This window comes from Pseudophryne corroboree, chromosome 4 (genome assembly GCF_028390025.1).
Source record: "Pseudophryne corroboree isolate aPseCor3 chromosome 4, aPseCor3.hap2, whole genome shotgun sequence".
Lineage (NCBI taxonomy): Eukaryota > Metazoa > Chordata > Amphibia > Anura > Myobatrachidae > Pseudophryne > Pseudophryne corroboree.
In genome coordinates this window covers 314557709-314580978 of record NC_086447.1, presented here as the reverse complement: position 1 = coordinate 314580978, position 23270 = coordinate 314557709, and the positions used below count along the sequence as shown (strand labels likewise).

Here is a 23270-nt window from a genome sequence, read left to right as displayed (position 1 = left end):
ATCTCAGCTGCCTGTCTGCATGTGTGAATGGGTGTTCCAGGTGTCAACTAGGCACCTGTGGGAGTGTGGTAGATGTGTAGCCAGAGTCATGTGTATGCGGAGGGTATGATATTTCAGTTGGACTGCTTCCACACAACATAAGGTAGGTATAAGTGACCATATTAACAAACAGAAAACAGTGGGGCAGCACTATGCACAAGGGGTTTGTATAGTCACGCGAACATTCCCTTAACAAAAGCTACTTCCTATCATTTTATATACTGTACTTAATAAATTCTAGCTAGATGCTACTGTAGCATTTATAAGCAACTTCTTTACTCTTTAGAAAGCTTAATACGGTCCCCCCTAAGCAGGTTTATGCAGTGGCCTATGGGCACCCCCTCTCCCCCCCTGGTTTGTTACAAACCGAATACCATTGTATTTTAGGGATGCGGTCAGGATGCTGGCAATCATGTGACCAATGCTGGAATAATGATTCTTAGCCCTAGCCACCGCTACCAGTGACTTAGTTCTTAGCCCTAGCTGCCACCCCTACTATCTTAGCCTTAGCCGCCACCCTAGACGGGTTAGAGTTAGGGTAGGGAACAGGAGATGGGTAAAATAATTAATCCATCCCCTGTCGACATTCTAATTGTCAGGATGCCGGTGTCGGTCATGTGACCACCGGGATCATCTATCACACTCCTATTTTAGCTTTGTTGGACAAATACATTTGTATGCTGCAGGTCAAAACTGCTGATGCTGACATGGTGGCACTGTGGTTGGAGCTAACTGTGGATAAAGGGCAGCATATGACCACTCAGAAGATCATTATAGGTCATTTCATGTAAATAGAAATAGGCATGAGTTTATAATTTTACATATAAATAACTGAAAACGTAGTCTTAACTTTGAATAAACAATATTGCTACGATTTTATTTAGTAAATTCATATCCAATGTATAAGTAATATAGCTTGTTATATGACTAACAGGCCAATACATGCATACATTCAAAAGACAGCGGTAAATTGTGCCTTCTCGATACTTGAGAGCTAGAACAGGAACATGTGCTATGGGGAGTAACAGTGATGCCGCTTTCTCTCTATTCCGCTCATAGATGAAGAGATGGATAGAAGTCATTTTGTGAGACAAATAACTGGTACAGAGAGAACACAATGAACTCATGGAAAATGTCCAGAAATAGTTATTTTTGGATTCAGGCACAGTCCGCAGACACGTTAATTAATTTAATAGAAAATCCGCTTTTCATACCTCTACTAGATTAATAAGGTGCAGGAAAAACTCCTGTGCGTCTTGCTGTCTGTTTGAGGAGAATTCTGGGTGCTCTTTACTTACTAAGGCTTTTATCATTCGAGTTGTAATTCCTTTTGGTTGAGGCTTAAAAGACAGAAGAAGAAAAAAAGGATTATGTATATTTCAAAGATCACAAAATGTCTGAATCCACTGAGGAGAAAAATATAGATATAAAATCAGATTAAAAGCAACATATCTTGTTTTCCCTAAGCCTAGAATAATAATGTTGCACAATTTAGCAAAGCATTGTACATACACACTGGGGACATTGCACTAGGTGACTTGCATTACAGTTACAAATAAGTAAATCCACTGCAGCTAAATTATCTGCTTGATTTAATTGTCATCATTCCTTTTAGCAATATACTATATAGATCTTATAGGGGGTAATTCCAAGTTGATCGCAGCAGGATATTTTTTAGCAGTTGGGCAAAACCATGTGCACTGCAGGGGGGGCAGATATAACATTTGCAGAGAGAATTAGATTTGGGTGGGTTATTTTGTTTCTGTGCAGGGTAAATACTGGCTGCTTTATTTTTACACTGCAATTTAGATTGCAGATTGAACTCACCACACCCAAATCTCTCTCTCTCTGCACATGTTATATCTGTCCCCACCTGCTGTGCACATGGTTTTGCCCAACTGCTAACAAAGTTCCTGCTGCGATCAACTTGGAATTACTCCCATAGTGTAAGATGTTTGCGAAAAGCGCACCACAAATACCTTACTTTTGCACATTTTGTGGTACGCTCACTGCATTTGAAGAATCACGCCTACTCTCCACTCTCAGGAGACTCCTTTGCATATACCACATAAAAGTCCAACCTCCTGCCACTTTACTATCACCACTTCCACTACTGTACATTAGCAAAAGCTCAGCGCAGCCTCATTTATAAGGGTGACGGAGCAAAGGGGCTATCTTTGTTATAGCGAACAATTTTTTATGAAGCCTTTCGATGACATTGCTTTAAGTACACTTGTAAATGCTCTTCTCCAAAATAAGGCACCATACAGGATATGGTATCGGGATCCTGGCACTTGAGATGCCGGCGGTCAAAATACCGACAGTGGCATCCTGATGCACAGAATCCTGACACCTGGAAGGTAAGTAGGCTAACCCTGCCCCCCCTAACTCTAGTATGACTCTAACCCCCCCCCCCCTCACCCCCCACCGGGATCTAACCCTCCTAGGTGGTGCCTAAACCTAACCCCTCCTCCCTACAACCTAAACCTAACCCTCCCACCCTGCCGCCCTTAGTACATCCCACCGAAGGTGTGATTTTTGTGCGTAGGCCACAGAGTGTGTTCTGTATATCACTAACACCGACATCACCAATTTTGCCTCGCGCTCCATAGAGGTATGCACAAATTCCAAAATTAATCTAGAACATAGAATTATCCATTTGTATTGCAATTTATTTGCATTTTATGGGCTTTATTTTTCTCTATACATAAGTGCAAGCATGGAATTTTGAAAGTAATCATACTCAGCTATCTAGAAATAAAGAGGTTAGGCAAACTTGTCCTGCCTCCCACGCTACACAGTCATGTTATCAATACTTGGACATTAATAGCACATGGAGGAGGAGGAGGAGGAGGAGGAGGAGGAAAAAATGAGGAGCTATGCACAGCGTGGAATAACAGTGACCTAGGATGGCCTTACCAAGCATTAGATATTAATGAGACAATATACAGGAGGGGTGCATGAATAAATGTTTACAGTATAAGAAACATAGAACTTAGAACCGCAGAACACATACGGTCACAAAACAAAGTAACCATTCAAAATAAAGATGCTGGTGACGTTGAGCATTAATGAAACCAGATAGAGGAAGGGCTATTTTTGTTTATCTTTCCACTGCCAAGTGGAATTCTTACCCACCCCCCTTCCATGAAAGATCATTCCTGGACACTTTCTCTTAGGCTGACAATCTCAAATATCATACACTAGGAGGCTCATTCCTCTGGGTACCAGAGTTCCTCTCCAGGACAGTTATCATGGGAGGCATGAAATGCCCATCATATGTGGGGCACTGAAATGTCCATCACTTTTGGGGGAGGGAACACACACTCAAATGTCCATTACATTGAGGGGGGTAGGGGGGCTCTAAAATGTACATCTGTTAACAGTAGACAATTCAGGACATTGTCCAGGAGTGTTTAAGTTGCAGAATATATTTGTATGAAAGAATAAAAACTATACATTTAAATAAATCTTTATTAATAATTTATTAATTCTACCTAGAGACAGATTTCTAATAAATATATACCGTATATACTCGAGTATAAGTCAACCCGAATATAAGCCGAGGCACCTAATTTTACCACAAAAACCAGGGAAAAACTAATTGACTCGAGTATAAGCCTAGGGTGGGAAATGCAGCTCTAGCCGTACACAGCTCTCATACTGCCAGATATGCCCCCACAGTGCTAGATATGCCCTCATAGTGCCAGATATGCCCTCATAGTGCCAGATATGCCCCCACAGTGCCAGATATGCCCTCACACTACCAGATATGCCCCCACAGTGCCAGATATTCCCCCACAGTGCCAGATATTCCCCCACAGTGCCAGATATGCCCTCATAGTGCTAGATATGCCCCCACAGTGCCAGATATGCCCCCACAGTGCCAGATATGCCCTCATACTGCCAGATATGCCCCCACAGTGCCAGATATGCCCTCACACTGCCGGATATGCCCCCTCAGTGCCAGATATGCCCTCATACTGCCAGATATTCCCCCACAGTGCCAGATATTCCCCCACAGTGCCAGATATTCCCCCACGGTGCGAGATATGCCCTCATAGTGCCAGATATGCCCTCATAGTGCCAGATATGCCCCCACAGTGAAAGATATGCCCCCACAGTGAAAGATATGCCCTCATAGTACCGGATATGCCCCCTCAGTGCCACATATGCCCCCTACCCCCCAAGTGCCAAATATGCTCCCCCAGTGCCAGGTACAACTTACCCTCCCGCGCTCCCCCGCTGTTTTGTGAAGGAGGGACACGGAGGGCACAGCGCGCGCCTCTCCTGTGTCCCTCCTGCGTCTCCGGCAGGTCTGTTAAATGAAGTGCCGGTTCGTGGGCCAATCAGAGCTCACGAACGGGTACTTCATTTAATAGACCCGCCGGAGACGCAGGAGGGACACAGGGGAGGTGCGCGCTGTGCCCTCCGTGTCCCTCCTTCCCAGGCAGCAGTTACGCCACTTTCCCAGGCAGCAGTTACGGAGCACCACTCGAGTATAAGCCGAGGGGGGGCTTTTTCAGCACAAAAAATGTGCTGAAAAACTCGGCTTATACTCGAGTTTATACGGTAACTCAATACAGTGCAGTAGTTGCATACCTACCAGGTGATCTGATTTAGGTTGAACAGTCTTGATTTCAGGGGACTGTTACTTCCCCCTGGGATGCATAGAAGGCTGAGGATGACTGGTGGATGTTCTCCCTGTGAACAATTGCCAGTAGCACTGTACATTTGTCTCCACAGGAGGGGATGGGTATTGGGGGCAGTCTAGTGCTTCAGAATAGCTAGCCCCTGTGTCCCTCGCCTTACTCTATTTCTCTCCAGCCACTTCCCTGCAACTCTCTCTTATCTCAACTGGAGTTTGACTCTTCTTTAAAACAAAACGTCATGGCATGCTCCCTTTTGGAACATGTGTTCTGGTCCTTCTTGTATACTGTATGTGAGTGTAATATGTTCTGAGGTGCTACACGTCTCGTGTTTTCCACTTGCACATAAGAAAAAAGCTGCAGATCTACATAGTCCAGTAATACAGCTAAAATAGCCATGTCACCTTAATGTTATTTCTTATTATGATGTGCTACAACAATATCAATATCCTACCCATTCCACTACCTGTGCACAATCAGATCGCCATTTGGCTAGCATAAGATGCTGAAATATGTTCTGCCTGATAACACAACTGCTATTTGCTTTTTGCTCAACAAGGAGTTTGGCCTGTCCCCTTATTTGAACAAGTAACTCCTGACGTGCAATTAATGGACTCCTAAGGAGGAAATCACTTAGCTGCGGCACTTACTTACTTAGCTGCGGCAAAACCGGGGGTTTTAGCTCCTGGGTTAAGTGTTCAGAGCTATTCAATGGTTGCCCGCGGCTAACGTACAGTTACCCATGGCTCTTGGGTTAAGTGCACAGTGCTCCACACATACCGCCCGCAGTAAGTCCTGTCTGTCCCCAGAAGCACTAGTTAACACGGATTCAAGAAGAAATCCCAGTTAAGTTCGCCGTCAAGGCTAATAGCGGGCAGTAACTGATTAGCTCTGGGAACTTAATCTGGGAGCTAAAACTCATAGAATGTTTTTAACTAGTTCGTAAGGAGCCAGTGCACTTTAAATTTCTTCACTGGGTGTGCTGGCACCTCCCCTCTATGCCCCCTCCCACAGGCAGTTATAGGTAAAACAGTGCCCGAAGGAGAAAGGACATATATGAGAGACGTAACATGACAACAAACAGTGGTGAGATTTAACACCAGCACACTACGAATATAAAACAACCAGCAACGATGGGAACAATAACAGCAACAGCTGAACAGGTAACCACATAACGGAGAACCTGCAGAAAAGTCAACGCACTGAGGCAGGCGCCCAATATCCCTTATGGACTACGAGAAAAGGATTTACCTGTAGGTAATTAAAATCCTACTTTCTCTAGTATCCATAAGGGATATTGGGGAGACTTAGTACGATGGACACGTACCAAAGCTTCCAGAACGGGCGGGAATGTGCGGAGACTGCTGCAGCACCGCCTGCCCAAACTGGGTATCCTGTTTGGCCATGGTATCAAACTTGTAGAACTTCACAAAGGTGTTCTTCTCCGACCAGGTAGCAGCTCAGCATAGTTGCAAGGCCGAGACTCCTCGGGCAGCCACCAAGGAAGAGCCCACATATCTTGTAGAGTGGGCTTACAGAGACTTAGGAACAGGTAAGACTGCCGATACATAGGCCTGTTGGATAGTAAGCCTAAGCCAACGAGCAATGGACTGCTTCAAAGCAGGACAACCCTTCTTCTGTGCATCATCAAACACGAACAAGGAATCAGTCTTTCTGATCCGAGCCGTGCGCTTGACATAGATCTTCAGGGCCCGCACAGCAACCAATGCCTCCAGAAGAGCAGAAGCATCAGAAATGGATGGAACCACAATAGGTTGATTCCGGAGAAACGCATAGACAACCTTCGGCAGGAACTGCTGCCTAGTCCTGAACTCCGCTCTGTCCTCGTAAAAGACCAAGTATGTACTTTTACATGATAAGGCCCCCAATTCTGAGACACGCCTAGCAGAAGCCAGAGCCAGTAACATCACTGTCTTCCACGTGAGGTACTTGTCTTCTACCGTCATCAGGGGCTCAAACCAGGAGGACTGTAGAAATTCCAATACCACATTCAAATTACAGGGCGCCATAGGCGGCACAAAAGGAGGTTGTGGAGAACCCCTTGCAAGAAGGTCTGAACTTCTGGCAACAGTGCCAATTTCTTCTGGAAGATAATGGATAGAGCTGAAATGTGGACCTTAATGGAACCCAGACGCAATCCCTTATCCACACCAGCCTGCAGGAAACGTAAGAAACGTCCCAAGTGGAACTCTGCAGATGGATAGATGCAAGATACATATCTTCTTCAGATATGAGGATAGTGTTTTGACGTCACAGGTTACCTGGCCTGACCCATGGTAGCAATAACCTATTTGAAAGGCCCTTGTGAGCTAGGATGTTCCGCTCAACCTCCAAGCCGTCAAACGAAGTCGCCGTAAGTCCGGGTAGACGAACCGTCTCTGTTGAAGATCGCTTCTTAGTGGCAGAGGCGAAGGGTCTTCGAGAGACATGTCCAGAAGATCCGCGTACCACGCTCTCCGAGGCCAATCCGGGGCAATCAGAATTGCCTGGACTCCCTGATTTATGATTCGGTTGGGCACCCTTGGGAGCAACGGAATCGGAGGAAACAGGTAGACCAGCCGGTAAGGCCAAGGCGACGTCAGTGCGTCCACTGCCCTCACCTGAGGGTCCCTGGTTCGAGAGCAATACCAGCAAAGCTTCTTGTTGAGACGAGAAGCCGTCAAGTCTATCTGCGGTCAGCCCCACCTGTGGGTGATCTGCTGAAACACTTGAGGGGGGAGTCCTCACTCTCCCGGGTGGAGGTCATGACGACTGAGGAAGTCCGCTTCCCAGTTGTCCACTCACGGAATGAAGATTGCTGACATTGCTCTTGCATTTCTTTCCGCCCAGAGGAGTATCTTTGACACCTATCGCATGCAGGCTCAGCTTTTTGTTACTCCTTGTCCATTGATGTATGCCACTGCTGTGGCGTTGTGCGACTGAACTTGTACGTGATTCGCGAGCAGAGGAGAGGCCTGAAGCAGAGCATTGTAGATCGCCCGAAGTTCCAGAATGTTAATCAGAAGGAGGGCTTTGTGGGCTGACCACCTGCCCTGGAACTGTGCACCTTGGATGACGGCACCCCATCCTCGCATCCGTTGTGAGGAGGATACAATCCTGAATCTCAAAACTCCGGCCTTCCAGGAGATTGGAGAACTACAGCCACCACAGGAGGGAAATCCTGGCCTGAGGTGACAGCCGAATCATCCAGTGCATCTGTAGATGTGATCCGGACCACCTGCTTAGAAGATCCAATTGAAATGTTCTGGCATGGAACCTCCCATATTGGATCGCCTCGTAGGAGGCGACCATCTTTCCCAACAATCTGATACAAAGATGGATGGATACACGAGCAGGTCGGAGCACCATGAGGACCATCTCCTGAAGTGTTCTCACCTTGTCCCCCAGGAGGAACACCTTCTGGGCCACCGTATCCAGTAATATCCCAAAGAACAGGAGCCGCTGAGTCGGCTCCAGGTGGGACTTCTGTAGATTGAGAATCCACCCATGGCGTGACAGAAGTTGGATAGTGTGGTCAATATGGAGCAATAAAAGCTCCTTGGATCTTGGTTTTATCAGGAGATCGTCCAGGCAAGGGACAACATTGACCCCCTGGACCCGGAGTTGAAACATCATCTCCGCCATCACCTTTGTGAATACTCTTGGAGCCGTGGACAGGCCAAAGGGTAGTGCCTGGTACTGGTAGTGATCGTCCAGTAGGGCAAACCTCAGAAAAGCCTGATGAGGTGGCCAAATTGGAATATGAAGGTAGGCATCCTTGATATTCAAGGAAACCAGGAACTCTTGTTCTTCCAGACCCGCAATCACTGCCCTCAGGGATTCCATTTTGAACTTGAAAACCTTTAGGTAAGGATTCAAGGACTTTAGGTTCAAAATGGGCCGTACCGTACCGAGCCGTCCGGCTTTGGAACCACAAACAGGATGGAGTAATAACCCCTGCCTCGTTGTGCTATCGGTACTGGGACAATAACATGGGACTGGACAAACTTTCGGATGGCCTGTTGCATATTCTCCAAAGCTGGTAAGCTTGATTTGAAAAATTGTTGGGGAGGAGCACCAACGAACTCCAGCTTGTAGCTCTGAGAAATGAGGTCCCTGAAGTGATGTACTGTAGTTGGGCTCCCACCTCGAGATCTCCTCGGGGTGGGTGGGCACCGTCATGCTGAGGACTTAGTGGAAGCTGAACTGGTGCTCTGTTCCTGAGAACCGGCGACTGCAGGTCTTTTTGACTTACCTCTGGTGCCTCTATTTGCATTAAAGGCACCTCTGGCCCTAGAACGAAATCTGTTAGACTGAAAGGACTGAACAGACGGCCCTGGGTAGGAACACCTAGGCAACGTGGCGTCAGAGGGGAGAAACGTGGATTTCCCAGCAGTGACTTCTAAAATCCACATATCCAACTCAACCCCAAAGAGCCATTCCCCTGGAAAAGGGAGGGATCCCACACTGCGCTTTGATTCTGTGTCCGCTATCCACTGATGCAACCACAAAGCCCCGCGCAAGGACACTGCCATGGCAGAAGTCCTAGCATTAATATTCCCCATCTCCTTGAGCGAATCACACAGGACGCGTGTAGTGTCCTGAATGTGCCTTAGGAGGGTCACTGTAGTGACCAGAGGCATAGCCCCGGAGAGGCCCTCCTGAATTTAAGTGGCCCATGAAGAATAGAATGGGTCATCCAGCAATCCGCTATGACCAGCCATTGCGATACACCTGCTACAATATAAATAGATTTGAGTGTAGCCTCTATTTTTCTGTCCCCCGGATCTTTTATAGTAAAGGAGCCCAGGGAAGGCAGAACCGCCTGTTTGGACAGTCGAGAGACTGAAACATCAAACTCCGGGGGGTTTTCCCAAAATTTCCTACCTTCAGGCGCAAATAGGAAAGTGAGCAAAAACTTTTTTGACACTTGGAATTTTTTGTCTTGATTTTTCCAGGCTAATTTGAATAAGTCATCTAACTCTGCAGAATCAAGGAAAGTGACATTAGGCTTGTTTTGTGTAAAGAAAAATGACTGCTGTGACGCAGCATCCTCTAGAGGGAGCTTTAACACGTCCTGTATAGCCAGTATGAGTGGTTCAATACCCTGAGCAGAATCGGAATCCCCACTAACGGGATCCAAGTCCTCCCCATCCTCCTGTATTTCCTCATCTGAATCAGAGAGTAGTGCAGGCAAACCACGCTTCTGTGGTGCTGCATGAGAGCGGGGAAGGCTGTATAACATCTGCCCTAGCAGCTAAATCTGCAACAGCCTGTTGTAGTAGCTGAGTTTTCTGTACAATTGCAGTGAGCTGGGATGACATATCTGACATCATAGTCTTAAGAGACCCTAGCCAGGAGGGCTCTGGACCTTCTTCCCCAGCCCCTTCACTGATTTGTGAAAATTGGCTGCATTGTTCACAAGAAACAGAATCAGATAATAATGGAAATAATCTAGTGTGACATACACTGCACAGCTTGTGTTTACCCAAGTTTCACAGTAAGCACAAGAACATACACATACACACAGACAGTAATACTTTTCAAGCCTGCCCTTACTGTATGTGAGAGGAGAGAGAGAGAGAGAGAGAGAGAGAGAGAGACACCAGCACACCCCTAGCTGCACAGTCCGAGTGAGGCTGACAGCTAGCTATATCACAGTAACACTAATAATTTCTGTCCTGTAGAGGACCCAGATAGTGTACAATAGCCGCTCTACCCCTTTGCTACACCCTGTACCAGATTTCCAGCGTGTCTTGTGAGGCAGGAAGCGCTGTGTGTGCTGTCTGTGGCTGTATTAAGCAGAGGAAGGCGCCAAAATGCCTTTTGTCCGCCTCTGAGGTAGCTCCGCCCCCTCCAATGGCGCCAGAACTACAGTGTTCAAGCTGTTTTAAGCCAGTCTACACGGGGGGCTCTAGCGGGTCCCCCCTAAGAGGGTCCCGTATGCCGCGCCCACGATCAGCAGCACCGTGAACCAGGGGACCCCCCTAGCGGGGCCCCCGGTTTGTACTCACCACGGGTGTCACCTTCAGGCATATGTTAGGGGTGTGCGGCGTGCTGCGGTTGTGACAGCCAAGGCGCAGTGCCCCGCTGAACAAGAAGGTGGTCCTGCAGCGGGGAAGCGACTCTGCACCTCGCAAGACCGGTGACCGTCTCCCCCCTAACTCCCACGGTGCAGGTAGGCTGTTGCCCAAACAGCATACCGAAAATAACAAACGTTAAAAAGAAATTGAAGAAAACTCTCTGGAGCTGCAGAGATATGCATCCTCTCCTGAGGGCACTTTTTTCTAAACTGCCTGTGGGAGGAGGCATAGAGGGGAGGAGCCAGCACATCCAGTGAAGAAATTTAAAGTGCACCGGCTCCTTTGGACCCCGTCTATAGTCTATACCCCATCGCACTAAGGGGGTAATTCTGAGTTGATCGCAGCAGCAAGTTTGTTAGCAATTGGGCAAAACCATATGCACTGCAGGTGGGGCAGATATAACATGTGCAGAGAGAGTTAGATTTGGGCGGGTTATTTGTTTCTGTGCAGGGTAATACTGGCTGCTTTATTTTTACACTGCAATTTAGATTTCAGTTTGAACACACCCCACCCAAATCTAACTCTCTCTGCACATGTTATATCTTCCCCCCCTGCAGTGCACATGGGCCCTCATTCCGAGTTGTTCGCTCGTTCTTTTTCATCGCATCGCAGCGATTTTCCACAAACTGCGCATGCGCAATGTTCGCACTGCGGCTGCGCCAAGTAAATTTGCTAAGAAGTTTGGTATTTTACTCACGGCATTACGAGGTTTTTTTCTTCGTTCTGGTGATCGTTGTGTGATTCACAGGAAGTGGGTGTTTCTGGGCGGAAACTGGCAGTTTTCTGGGAGTGTGTAAAAAAACGCTGCCGTTTCTGGGAAAAACGCGGGAGTGGCTGGAGAAACGGGGGAGTGTCTGGGCGAACGCTGGGTGTGTTTGTGACGTCAAACCAGGAACGAAACTGACTGAACTGATCGCAGTGGCAGAGTAAGTGTCGAGCTACTCAGAAACTGCTTAGAAATTTCTATTCGCAATTTTGAGAATCTTTCGTTCGCAATTTTGCTAAGCTACGATTCACTCCCAGTAGGCGGCGGCTTAGCGTGTGCAATGCTGCTAAAAGCAGCTTGCGAGCGAACAACTCGGAATGAGGGCCATGGTTTTGCCCAACTGCTAACAAATTTGCTGCTACTATCAACTCAGAATTAGGCCCTAAGTCTCCCCAATATCCCTTATGGATGCTAGAGAAAATAAGATTTTACTCACCTGTAAATCTATTTCTCGTAGTCCGTAGTGGATGCTGGGGACTCCGTAAGGACCATGGGGAATAGCGGCTCCGCAGGAGACTGGGCACAGCTAAGAAAGATTTAGGACTACCTGGTGTGCACTGGCTCCTCCCACTATGACCCTCCTCCAGACCTCAGTTAGGATACTGTGCCCGGAAGAGCTGACACAATAAGGAAGGATTTTGAATCCCGGGTAAGACTCATACCAGCCACACCAATCACACCGTATAACTCGTGATATGATACCCAGTTAACAGTATGAACATAACAGAGCCTCTCAACAGATGGCTCAACAATAACCCTTTTAGTTAACGATAACTATATACAAGTATTGCAGACAGTCCGCACTTGGGACGGGCGCCCAGCATCCACTACGGACTACGAGAAATAGATTTACCGGTGAGTAAAATCTTATTTTCTCTGACGTCCTAGTGGATGCTGGGGACTCCGTAAGGACCATGGGGATTATACCAAAGCTCCCAAACAGGCGGGAGAGTGCGGATGACTCTGCAGCACCGAATGAGAGAACTCAAGGTCCTCCTCAGCCAGGGTATCAAATTTGTAGAATTTTGCAAACGTGTTTGCCCCTGACCAAGTAGCAGCTCGGCAAAGTTGTATAGCCGAGACCCCTCGGGCAGCCGCCCAAAAAGAGCCCACCTTCCTAGTGGAATGGGCCTTTACCGATTTAGGCTGCGGCAGGCCAGCCGCAGAATGCGCAAGCTGAATTGTGCTACAAATCCAGCGAGCAATAGTCTGCTTAGAAGCAGGTGCACCTAGTTTTTTGGGTGCATACAGGATAAATAGCGAGTCAGTTTTCCTGACTCCAGCCGTCCTGGAAACATAAATTTTCAAGGCCCTGACTACGTCCAGTAACTTGGAGTCCTCCAAGTCCCTAGTAGCCGCAGGCACCATGATAGGTTGGTTCAAGTGAAAAGCTGATACCACCTTAGGAAGAAACTGGGGACGAGTCCTTAATTCTGCCCTATCCATATGGAAAATCAAATAGGGGCTTTTACATGACAAAGCCGCCAATTCTGACACACGCCTAGCCGAAGCCAAGGCCAAAAGCATGGCCACTTTCCACGTGAGATATTTTAAATCCACGGTTTTAAGTGGCTCAAACCAATGTGACTTTAGGAAACCCAACACCACGTTGAGGTCCCACGGTGCCACTGGAGGCACAAAAGGAGGCTGAATATGCAGCACTCCCTTGACAAATGTCTGAACTTCAGGCAGTGAAGCCAGTTCTTTTTGGAAGAAAATCGACAGAGCCGAAATCTGGACTTTAATGGAACCCAGTTTTAGGCCCATAGTCACCCCTGACTGTAGGAAGTGCAGAAATCGACCCAGCTGAAATTCCTCCGTTGGGGCCTTCTTGGCCTCACACCACGCAACATATTTTCGCCATATGCGGTGATAATGTTGTACGGTTACATCTTTTCTAGCTTTAATGAGCGTAGGAATGACTTCCTCCGGAATACCTTTCTCTTTTAGGATCCGGTGTTCAACCGCCATGCCGTCAAACGCAGCCGCGGTAAGTCTTGGAACAGACAGGGCCCCTGCAGCAGCAGGTCCTGTCTGAGCGGCAGAGGCCATGGGTCCTCTGAGATTAATTCTTGGAGTTCCGGGTACCAAGACCTTCTTGGCCAATCCGGAACAATGAGTATAGTTCTTACTCCTCTTTTCCTTATTATCCTCAGTACCTTGGGTATGAGAGGAAGAGGGGGGAACACATAAACCGACCGGTACACCCACGGTGTCACTAGAGCGTCCACAGCTATTGCCTGAGGGTCTCTTGACCTGGCGCAATATTTTTCTAGCTTTTTGTTTAATCGGGACGCCATCATGTCCACCTGTGGCCTTTCCCAATGGTTTACAATCAGTTGGAAGACTTCTGGATGAAGTCCCCACTCTCCCGGGTGGAGGTCGTGCCTGCTGAGGAAGTCTGCTTCCCAGTTGTCCACTCCCGGAATGAACACTGCTGACAGTGCTAACACGTGATTTTCCGCCCATCGGAGAATCCTTGTGGCTTCTGCCATCGCCGTCCTGCTTCTTGTGCCGTCCTGTCGGTTTACATGGGCGACTGCCGTGATGTTGTCTGACTGGATCAGAACCGGCTGGTTTTGAAGCAGGGGCTTTGCCTGACTTAGGGCATTGTAAATGGCCCTTAGTTCCAGAACATTTATGTGTAGGGAAGTCTCCTGACTTGACCAAAGTCCTTGGAAGTTTTTTCCCAGTGTGACTGCCCCCCCAGCCTCGAAGGCTGGCATCCGTGGTCACCAGGACCCAGTCCTGTATGCCGAATCTGCGGCCCTCTTTGAGATGAGCACTCTGCAGCCACCACAGCAGAGACACCCTGGTCCTTGGAGACAGGGTTATCAACCGATGCATTTGAAGATGCGATCCGGACCATTGGTCCAACAGGTCCCACTGAAAGGTTCTGGCATGGAACCTGCCGAATGGAATTGCTTCGTAGGAAGCTACCATCTTTCCCAGGACTCGCGTGCAGTGATGCACCGACACCTGTTTTGGTTTCAGGAGGCCTCTGACTAGAGATGACAGCTCCTTGGCTTTCTCCTCTGGGAGAAACACTTTTTTCTGGACTGTGTCCAGAATCATCCCCAGGAACAGTAGACGTGTCGCAGGAACCAGCTGTGACTTTGGAATATTCAGAATCCAACCGTGCTGGTGTAGCACCTCCTGAGATAGTGCTACTCCGACCAACAACTGCTCTCTGGATCTCGCCTTTATCAGGAGATCGTCCAAGTATGGGATAATTAAAACTCCCTTTTTTCGAACGAGTATCATCATTTCGGCCATTACCTTGGTAAATACCCTCGGTGCCGTAGACAGGCCGAACGGCAACGTCTGGAATTGGTAATGACAATCCTGTACCACAAATCTGAGGTACTCCTGGTGAGGATGGTAAATGGGGACATGCAGGTAAGCATCCTTGATGTCCAGAGATACCATGTAATCCCCCTCTTCCAGGCTTGCAATAACCGCCCTGAGCGATTCCAACTTGAACTTGAATTTTCTTATATATGTGTTCAAGGATTTCAAATTTAAAATGGGTCTCACCGAACCGTCCGGTTTCGGTACCACAAACATTGTGGAATAGTAACCCCGTCCTTGTTGAAGTAGGGGCACCTTGACTATCACCTGCTGGGAATACAGCTTGTGAATTGCCTCTAACACAGCCTCCCTTTCTGAGGGAGTCGTTGGTAAGGCAGATTTGAGGAAACGGCGGGGGGGAGATGTCTCGAATTCCAGCCTGTACCCCTGAGATACCACTTGAAGGATCCAGGGATCTACTTGTGAGCGAGCCCACTGATTGCTGAAGTTTTTGAGACATGCCCCCACCGTACCTGGCACCGCCTGTTGAGCCCCAGCGTCATGCGGCGGACTTAGCAGAGGAAGCGGGGGAGGACTTTTGTTCCTGGGAAGTGGCTGTATGCTGCAGCTTTTTTCCCCTACCTCTGCCTCTGGGCAGAAAGGACGCGCCTCTACCCCGCCTGCTCTTTTGGGGACGAAAGGACTGTACCTGATAATACGGTGCTTTCTTTGGTTGTGAGGGGACATGTGGTAAAAATGCTGACTTCCCAGCCGTTGCTGTGGACACTAGGTCCGAAAGACCATCCCCGAACAACTCCTCACCCTTATAAGGCAAAACTTCCATGTGCCTTTTAGAATCTGCATCACCTGTCCACTGCCGGGTCCATAACCCTCTCCTGGCAGAAATGGACAGTGCACTTATTTTAGATGCCAGCCGGCAAATATCCCTCTGTGCATCTCTTATGTAGAAGACAGCATCTTTAATATGCTCTACGTTTAGCAATATAGTGTCCCTGTCTAGGGTGTCAATGTTTTCTGACAGGGAATCTGACCACGCAGCTGCAGCACTGCACATCCATGCTGAAGCAATAGCTGGTCTCAGTATAATACCAGTGTGCGTATTTATAGCCTTCAGGAGAGCCTCCTGCTTTCTATCAGCAGGTTTCTTTAGGGCGGCCGTATCCGGAGACGGTAGTGCCACCTTTTTTGATAAGCGTGTAAGCGCTTTATCCACCCTAGGGGGTGTTTCCCAACGTGACCTATCCTCTGGCGGGAAAGGGTACGCCATTAGTAACTTTTTAGAAATTACCAATTTTTTATCGGGGGAAGCCCACGCTACTTCACACACCTCATTTAATTCTTCAGAAGGGGGAAAAAATAAGAATTTACTTACCGATAATTCTATTTCTCATAGTCCGTAGTGGATGCTGGGGACTCCGAAAGGACCATGGGGAATAGCGGCTCCGCAGGAGACTGGGCACAAAGTAAAAGCTTTAGGACTAGCTGGTGTGCACTGGCTCCTCCCCCTATGACCCTCCTCCAAGCCTCAGTTAGGATACTGTGCCCGGACGAGCGTACACAATAAGGAAGGATTTTGAATCCCGGGTAAGACTCATTACCAGCCACACCAATCACACCGTACAACTTGTGATCTGAACCCAGTTAACAGCATGATAACAGAAGGAGCCTCTGAAAAGATGGCTCACAACAACAATAACCCGATTTTTGTAACAATAACTATGTACAAGTAATGCAGACAATCCGCACTTGGGATGGGCGCCCAGCATCCACTACGGACTATGAGAAATAGAATTATCGGTAAGTAAATTCTTATTTTCTCTAACGTCCTAGTGGATGCTGGGGACTCCGAAAGGACCATGGGGATTATACCAAAGCTCCCAAACGGGCGGGAGAGTGCGGATGACTCTGCAGCACCGAATGAGAGAACTCCAGGTCCTCCTCAGCCAGGGTATCAAATTTGTAGAATTTAGCAAACGTGTTTGCCCCTGACCAAGTAGCTGCTCGGCAAAGTTGTAAAGCCGAGACCCCTCGGGCAGCCGCCCAAGATGAGCCCACTTTCCGTGTGGAATGGGCTTTTACAGATTTTGGCTGTGGCAGGCCTGCCACAGAATGTGCAAGCTGAATTGTACTACAAATCCAACGAGCAATCGTCTGCTTAGAAGCAGGAGCACCCAGCTTGTTGGGTGCATACAGGATAAACAGCGAGTCAGATTTTCTGACTCCAGCCGTCCTGGAAACATATATTTTCAGGGCCCTGACTACGTCCAGCAACTTGGAATCCTCCAAGTCCCTAGTAGCCGCAGGCACCACAATAGGTTGGTTTAAGTGAAATGCCGAAAACACCTTAGGGAGAAATTGAGGACGAGTCCTCAATTCCGCCCTGTCCGAATGGAAAATCAGATAAGGGCTTTTACAGGATAAAGCCGCCAATTCTAACACGCGCCTGGCCCAGGCCAGGGCCAACAGCATGACCACTTTCCATGTGAGATATTTTAACCCCACAGATTTAAGTGGTTCAAACCAATGTGACTTTTGGAATCCAAAAAAAAAAAAAAAAAAACTACATTGAGATCCCAAGTGCCACTGGAGGCACAAAAGGAGGCTGTATATGCAGTACCCCTTTTACAAACGTCTGAACTTCAGGGACTGAAGCTAGTTCTTTTTGGAAGAAAATTGACAGGGCCGAAATTTGAACCTTAATGGACCCCAATTTCAGGCCCATAGACACTCCTGTTTGCAGGAAATGTAGGAATCGACCCAGTCGAATTTCCACCGTCGGGCCTTACTGGCCTCGCACCACGCAACATATTTTCGCCAATTGCGGTGATAATGTTTTTGCGGTTACATCCTTCCTGGCTTTGATCCGGATAGGGATGACTTCATCCGGAATGCCCTTTTTCCTTCAGGATCCGGCGTTCAACCGCCATGCCGTCAAACGCAGCCGCGGTAAGTCTTGGAACAGACAGGGTCCTTGCTGGAGCAGGTCCCTTCTTAGAGGTAGAGGCCACGGATCCTCCGTGAGCATCTCTTGAAGTTCCGGTTACCGAGTCCTTCTTGGCCAATCCGGAGCCACGAATATAGTGCTTACTCCTCACCATCTTATCAATCTCAGTACCTTGGTTATGAGAGGCAGAGGAGGAAACACATACCCTGACTGGTACACCCACGGTGTTACCAGAGCGTCTACAGCTATTGCCTGAGGGTCCCTGGACCTGGCGCAATACCTGTCGAGTTTTTCCCAACGGTTTATAATCCTGTGGAAGACTTCTGGGTGAAGTCCCCACTCTCCCCGGGTGGAGGTCGTGCTGAGGAAGTCTGCTTCCCAGTTGTCCACTCCCGGAATGAATACTGCTGACAGTGCTATCCCATGATTTTCCGCCCAGCGAAGAATCCTTGCAGCTTCTGTCATTGCCCTTCTGCTTCTTGTGCCACCCTGTCTGTTTACGTGGGTGACTGCCGTGATGTTGTCCGACTGGATCAACACCGGCTGTCCTTGAAGCAAAGGTCTTGCTAAGCTTAGAGCATTGTAAATGTCCCTTAGCTTCAGGATATTTATGTGAAGTGATGTCTCCAGGCTTGACCATAAGTCCTGGATATTCCTTCCCTGTGTGACTGCTCCCCAGCCTCGCAGGCTGGCATCCGTGGTTACCAGGACCCAGTCCTGAATGCCGAATCTGCGGCCCTCTAGAAGATGAGCACTCTGCAACCACCACAGGAGGGACACCCTTGTCCTTGGTGACAGGGTTATCCGCTGATGCATCTGAAGATGCGACCCGGACCATTTGTCCAGCAGGTCCCACTGGAAAGTTCTTGCGTGGAATCTGCCGAATGGGATTGCTTCGTAGGAAGCCCCCATTTTACCCAGAACCCTTGTGCATTGATGCACTGAGACTTGGCTCGGTTTGAGGAGGTTCCTGACTAGCTCGGATAACTCCCTGGCTTTCTCCTCCGGGAGAAACACCTTTTTCTGGACTGTGTCCAGGATCATCCCTAGGAACAGAAGACACGTCGACGGAACCAGCTGCGATTTTGGAATATTGAGAATCCAATCGTGCTGCCGCAACACTATCTGAGATAGTGCTACACCGACCTCCAACTGTTCCCTGGATCTTACCCTTATCAGGGAATCGTCCAAGTAAGGGATAACTAAAATTCCCTTCCTTCGAAGGAACATCATCATTTCGGCCATTACCTTGGTAAAGACCCGGGGTGCCGTGGACCATCCCTACGGCAGCGTCTGAACTGATAGTGACAGTTCTGTACCATAAACCTGAGGTACCCTTGGTGAGAAGGGTAAATTTTGACATGAAGGTAAGCATCCTTGATGTCCCGAGACATCATGTAGTCCCCTTCTTCCAGGTTCGCAATCACTGCTCTGAGTGACTCAATCTTGAATTTGAACCTCTGTATGTAAGTGTTCAAAGATTTTAGATTTTAGAATCGGTCTCACCGAGCCGTCTGGCTTCGGTACCACAATAGTGTGGAATAATACCCCGTTCCCTGTTGCAGGAGGGGTACCTTGATTATCACCTGCTGGGAATACAGCTTGTGAATGGCTTCCAAAACTGCCTCCCTGTCAGAGGGAGACGTCGGTAAAGTCGACTTTTGGAAACGGCGAGGGGGAGACGTCTCGAATTCCAATATGTACCCCTGAGATATTACCTGAAGGATCCAGGGGTCTACTTGCGAGTGAGCCCACTGCGCACTGAAATTCATTGAGAACGGGCCCCCACCGTGCCTGAGCTTGTAAAGCCCTAGCGTCATACTGAGGGCTTGGCAGAGGCTGGAAAGGGTTTCTGTTCCTGGGAACTGGCTGATCTCTGCAGCCTTTTTCCTCTCCCTCTGTCACGAGCAGAAAAGAGGAACCTTTTGTCCGCTTGCCAACAAAGGACTGCGCCTGATAATACGGCGTCTTATTTTGAGAGGCGACCTGGGGTACAAACGTGGATTTCCCAGCTGTTGCCGTGGCCACCAGGTCTAAAAGACCGACCCCAAATGTCCCCTTTCAAAGGCAATACTTCCAAATGGCGTTTGGAATCCGCATCACCTGACCATTTTACTGGTAGAATTGGACAACGCACTTATACTTGATGCCAGTCGGCAATTATTCCGCTGTGCATCATGCATATATAGAAATGCATCTTTTAAATGCTCTATAGGCAATAATATACGATCCTTATCTAGGATATCAATATTTCCAGTCAGGGAATCCGACCATGCCAACCCAGCACTGCACCTCCAGGCTGAGGCGATAGCTGGTCGCAGTATAACACCAGTATGTGTGTAAATACCTTTTTTTGGATACCCTCCTGCTTTCTATCAGCAGGATCCTTAAGGGCGGCCATCTCATGAGAGGGTAGAGCCCTTGTTCTTACAAGCGTGTGAGCGCCTTATCCCCCCTAGGGGGTGTTTCCCAATGCATCCTAACCTCTGGCGGGAAAGGGTATGCAGCCAATACTTTTTAAGAAATTATTAATTGTTATCGGGGGGAAACCCACGCATCATCACACATTTTATTTCTCAGATTCAGGAAAACTACAGGTAGTTTTTCCCTCACCGAACATAATACCCCTTTTTTGGTGGTACTCGTATTATCAGAAATGTATAAAACATTTTCCATTGTCTCAATCATGTAACGTGTGGCCCTACTGGAAATCACGGTTGTCTCTTCACCGTCGACACAGGAGTCAGTATCCGTGTCGGCGTCTGTATCTGCCATCTGCCTGACGGCCTATGAGACGTCTGGACAGGCACAAGCTGAGTAGCCAGCTGTCTCATGTCAACCACTGTTTTTTTATATAGAGCTGACACTGTCACGTAATTTTCAACAGTACATCCACTCAGGTGTCGACCCCCTAGGGGGTGACATCACTGTTACAGACACTCTGCTCCGCCTCCACATCATTTTCCTCCTCATACATGTCGACACACACGTACCGACACCCAGCACACACACAGGGAATGCTCTGATAGAGGACAGGACCCCACTAGCCCTTTGGGGAGACAGAGGGAGAGTTTGCCAGCACACACCAGAGCGCTATATATGTATAGGGATAACCTTACAATAAGTGTCTATCCCTTATAGCTGCTTATATCTGTTATTTTGCCAAATAAGTGCCCCCCTCTCTTTTTTACCCTGTTTCTGTAGTTGCAGGATGCAGGGGAGATTCTGGGAGCCTTCCTACCAGCGGAGCTGTGTGGGAAAAATGGCGCTGTGTGCTGAGGAGATAGGCCCCGCCCCCTTCACGGCGGGCTCTTCTCCCGCTTTTTACTGGAAAACTGGCAGGGGTTAAATACATCCATATAGCCCAGGAGCTATATGTGATGTATTTTTCGCCAACTAAGGTAAATTCATTGCTTCCCAGGACGCCCCCCCCCCAGCGTCCTGCACCCTCAGTGACCGGAGTGTGAAGTGTGCTGAGAGCAATGGCGCACAGCTGCAGTGCTGTGCGCTACCTTATGAAGACAGGAAAGTCTTCTGCCGCCGATTTATGGACCTCTTCTTGCTTCAGCATCTGTAAGGGGGCCGGCGGCGCGGCTCCGGGACCCATCCATGGCTGGGCCTGTGATCGTCCCTCTGGAGCTAATGTCCAGTAGCCTAAGAAACCCAATCCACTCTGCACGCAGGTGAGTTCGTTTCTCTCCCCTAAGTCCCTCGATGCAGTGAGCCTGTTGCCAGCAGGTCTCACTGAAAATAAAAAACCTATTTAAACTTTTACTCTAAGCAGCTCAGGAGAGCCACCTAGATTGCACCCTTCTCGTTCGGGCACAAAATCTAACTGAGGCTTGGAGGAGGGTCATAGGGGGAGGAGCCAGTGCACACCAGCTAGTCCTAAAGCTTTTACTTTGTGCCCAGTCTCCTGCGGAGCCGCTATTCCCCATGGTCCTTTCGGAGTCCCCAGCATCCACTAGGACGTTAGAGAAACTACTGGTAGTTTTTTCTCCCCAAACATAATACCCTTTTTTGTGGTACCTGGGGTCACATCAGAAATGTGTAAAACATTTTTCATTTCCTCAATCATATAACGAGTGGCCCTATTGGACATTACATTAGTCTCTTCGTCGTCGACACTGGTATCAGTATCCGTGTTGACATCTGTGTCTGCCATCTGAGGTAGCGGGCGTTTTAGAGCCCCTGATGGCCTTTGAGACGTCTGGGCAGGCACGGGCTGAGAAGCCGGCTGCCCCGCATTTGGCATGTCGTCAAATTTTTTATGTAAGGAGTCGACACTTTTGCGTAATTCCTTCCACAAGTCCATCCACTCTGGTGTCTGCCCCGCAGGGGGTGACAACACATTTATAGGCACCTGCTCCTCCTCCACATAAGCCTCCTCATCAAACATGTCGACACAGCCGTACCGACACACCGCACACACACAGGGAATGCTCTGACAGAAGACAGGACCCCACAAAGCCCTTTGGGGAGACAGAGAGAGAGTATGCCAGCACACACCAGAGCGCTATATAATACAGGGATTAACTAATTTATATCCCCTTATAGCTGCTATATGTATATTGCGCCTAAATTTAGTGCCCCCCCCTCTCTTTTTTACCCTTTCTGTAGTGTAGACTGCAGGGGAGAGCCAGGGAGCTTCCTTCCAGCGGAGCTGTGAGGGAGAAATGGCGCCAGTGTGCTGAGGGAGATAGCTCCGCCCCTTTTGCGGCTGACTTTTCTCCCGCTTTTTAATGGATTCTGGCAGGGGTATTTATCACATATATAGCCTCTGGGGCTATATATTGTGATATATTTGCCAGCCAAGGTGTTTTTATTGCTGCTCAGGGCGCCCCCCCCCAGCGCCCTGCACCCTCAGTGACCGGAGTGTGAAGTGTGTATGAGGAGCAATGGCGCACAGCTGCAGTGCTGTGCGCTACCTTGGTGAAGACTGATGTCTTCTGCCGCCGATTTTCCGGACTCTTCTTGCTTCTGGCTCTGTAAGGGGGCCGGCGGCGCGGCTCTGGGACCGAACATCTATGGCCCGTTCCATGCGGTCGATCCCTTTGGAGCTAATGGTGTCCAGTAGCCTAAGAAGCCCAAGCTACCACCAGTTAGGTAGGTTCGCTTCTTCTCCCCTTAGTCCCTCGCTGCAGTGAGTCTGTTGCCAGCAGATCTCACTGTAAAATAAAAAACCTAAAATATACTTTCTCTCTAGGAGCTCAGGAGAGCCCCTAGTGTGCATCCAGCTCAGCCGGGCACAGGATTCTAACTGAGGTCTGGAGGAGGGTCATAGTGGGAGGAGCCAGTGCACACCAGGTAGTCCTAAATCTTTCTTAGCTGTGCCCAGTCTCCTGCGGAGCCGCTATTCCCCATGGTCCTTACGGAGTCCCCAGCATCCACTAGGACGTCAGAGAAATAGTTGTTAGATTCAGATTGACATACATTGTATATGCAATTGAATAAAAAAGGGAAAACCAACAGAGAAC

The 23270-nt window shown here is 48.6% G+C and overlaps 1 protein-coding gene across 1 annotated transcript in view; it reads right to left on the bottom strand.

The window, feature by feature from the left end:
- Positions 1-23270, bottom strand: part of USP13 (ubiquitin specific peptidase 13) — a 426048-nt gene that overhangs the window by 91218 nt on the left and 311560 nt on the right. Inside the window, exon 11 of the mRNA XM_063916319.1 lies at positions 1254-1379. Within this exon, the coding sequence (XP_063772389.1) occupies positions 1254-1379 (126 nt within the window). The remainder of the gene's footprint in view (positions 1-1253; positions 1380-23270) is intronic.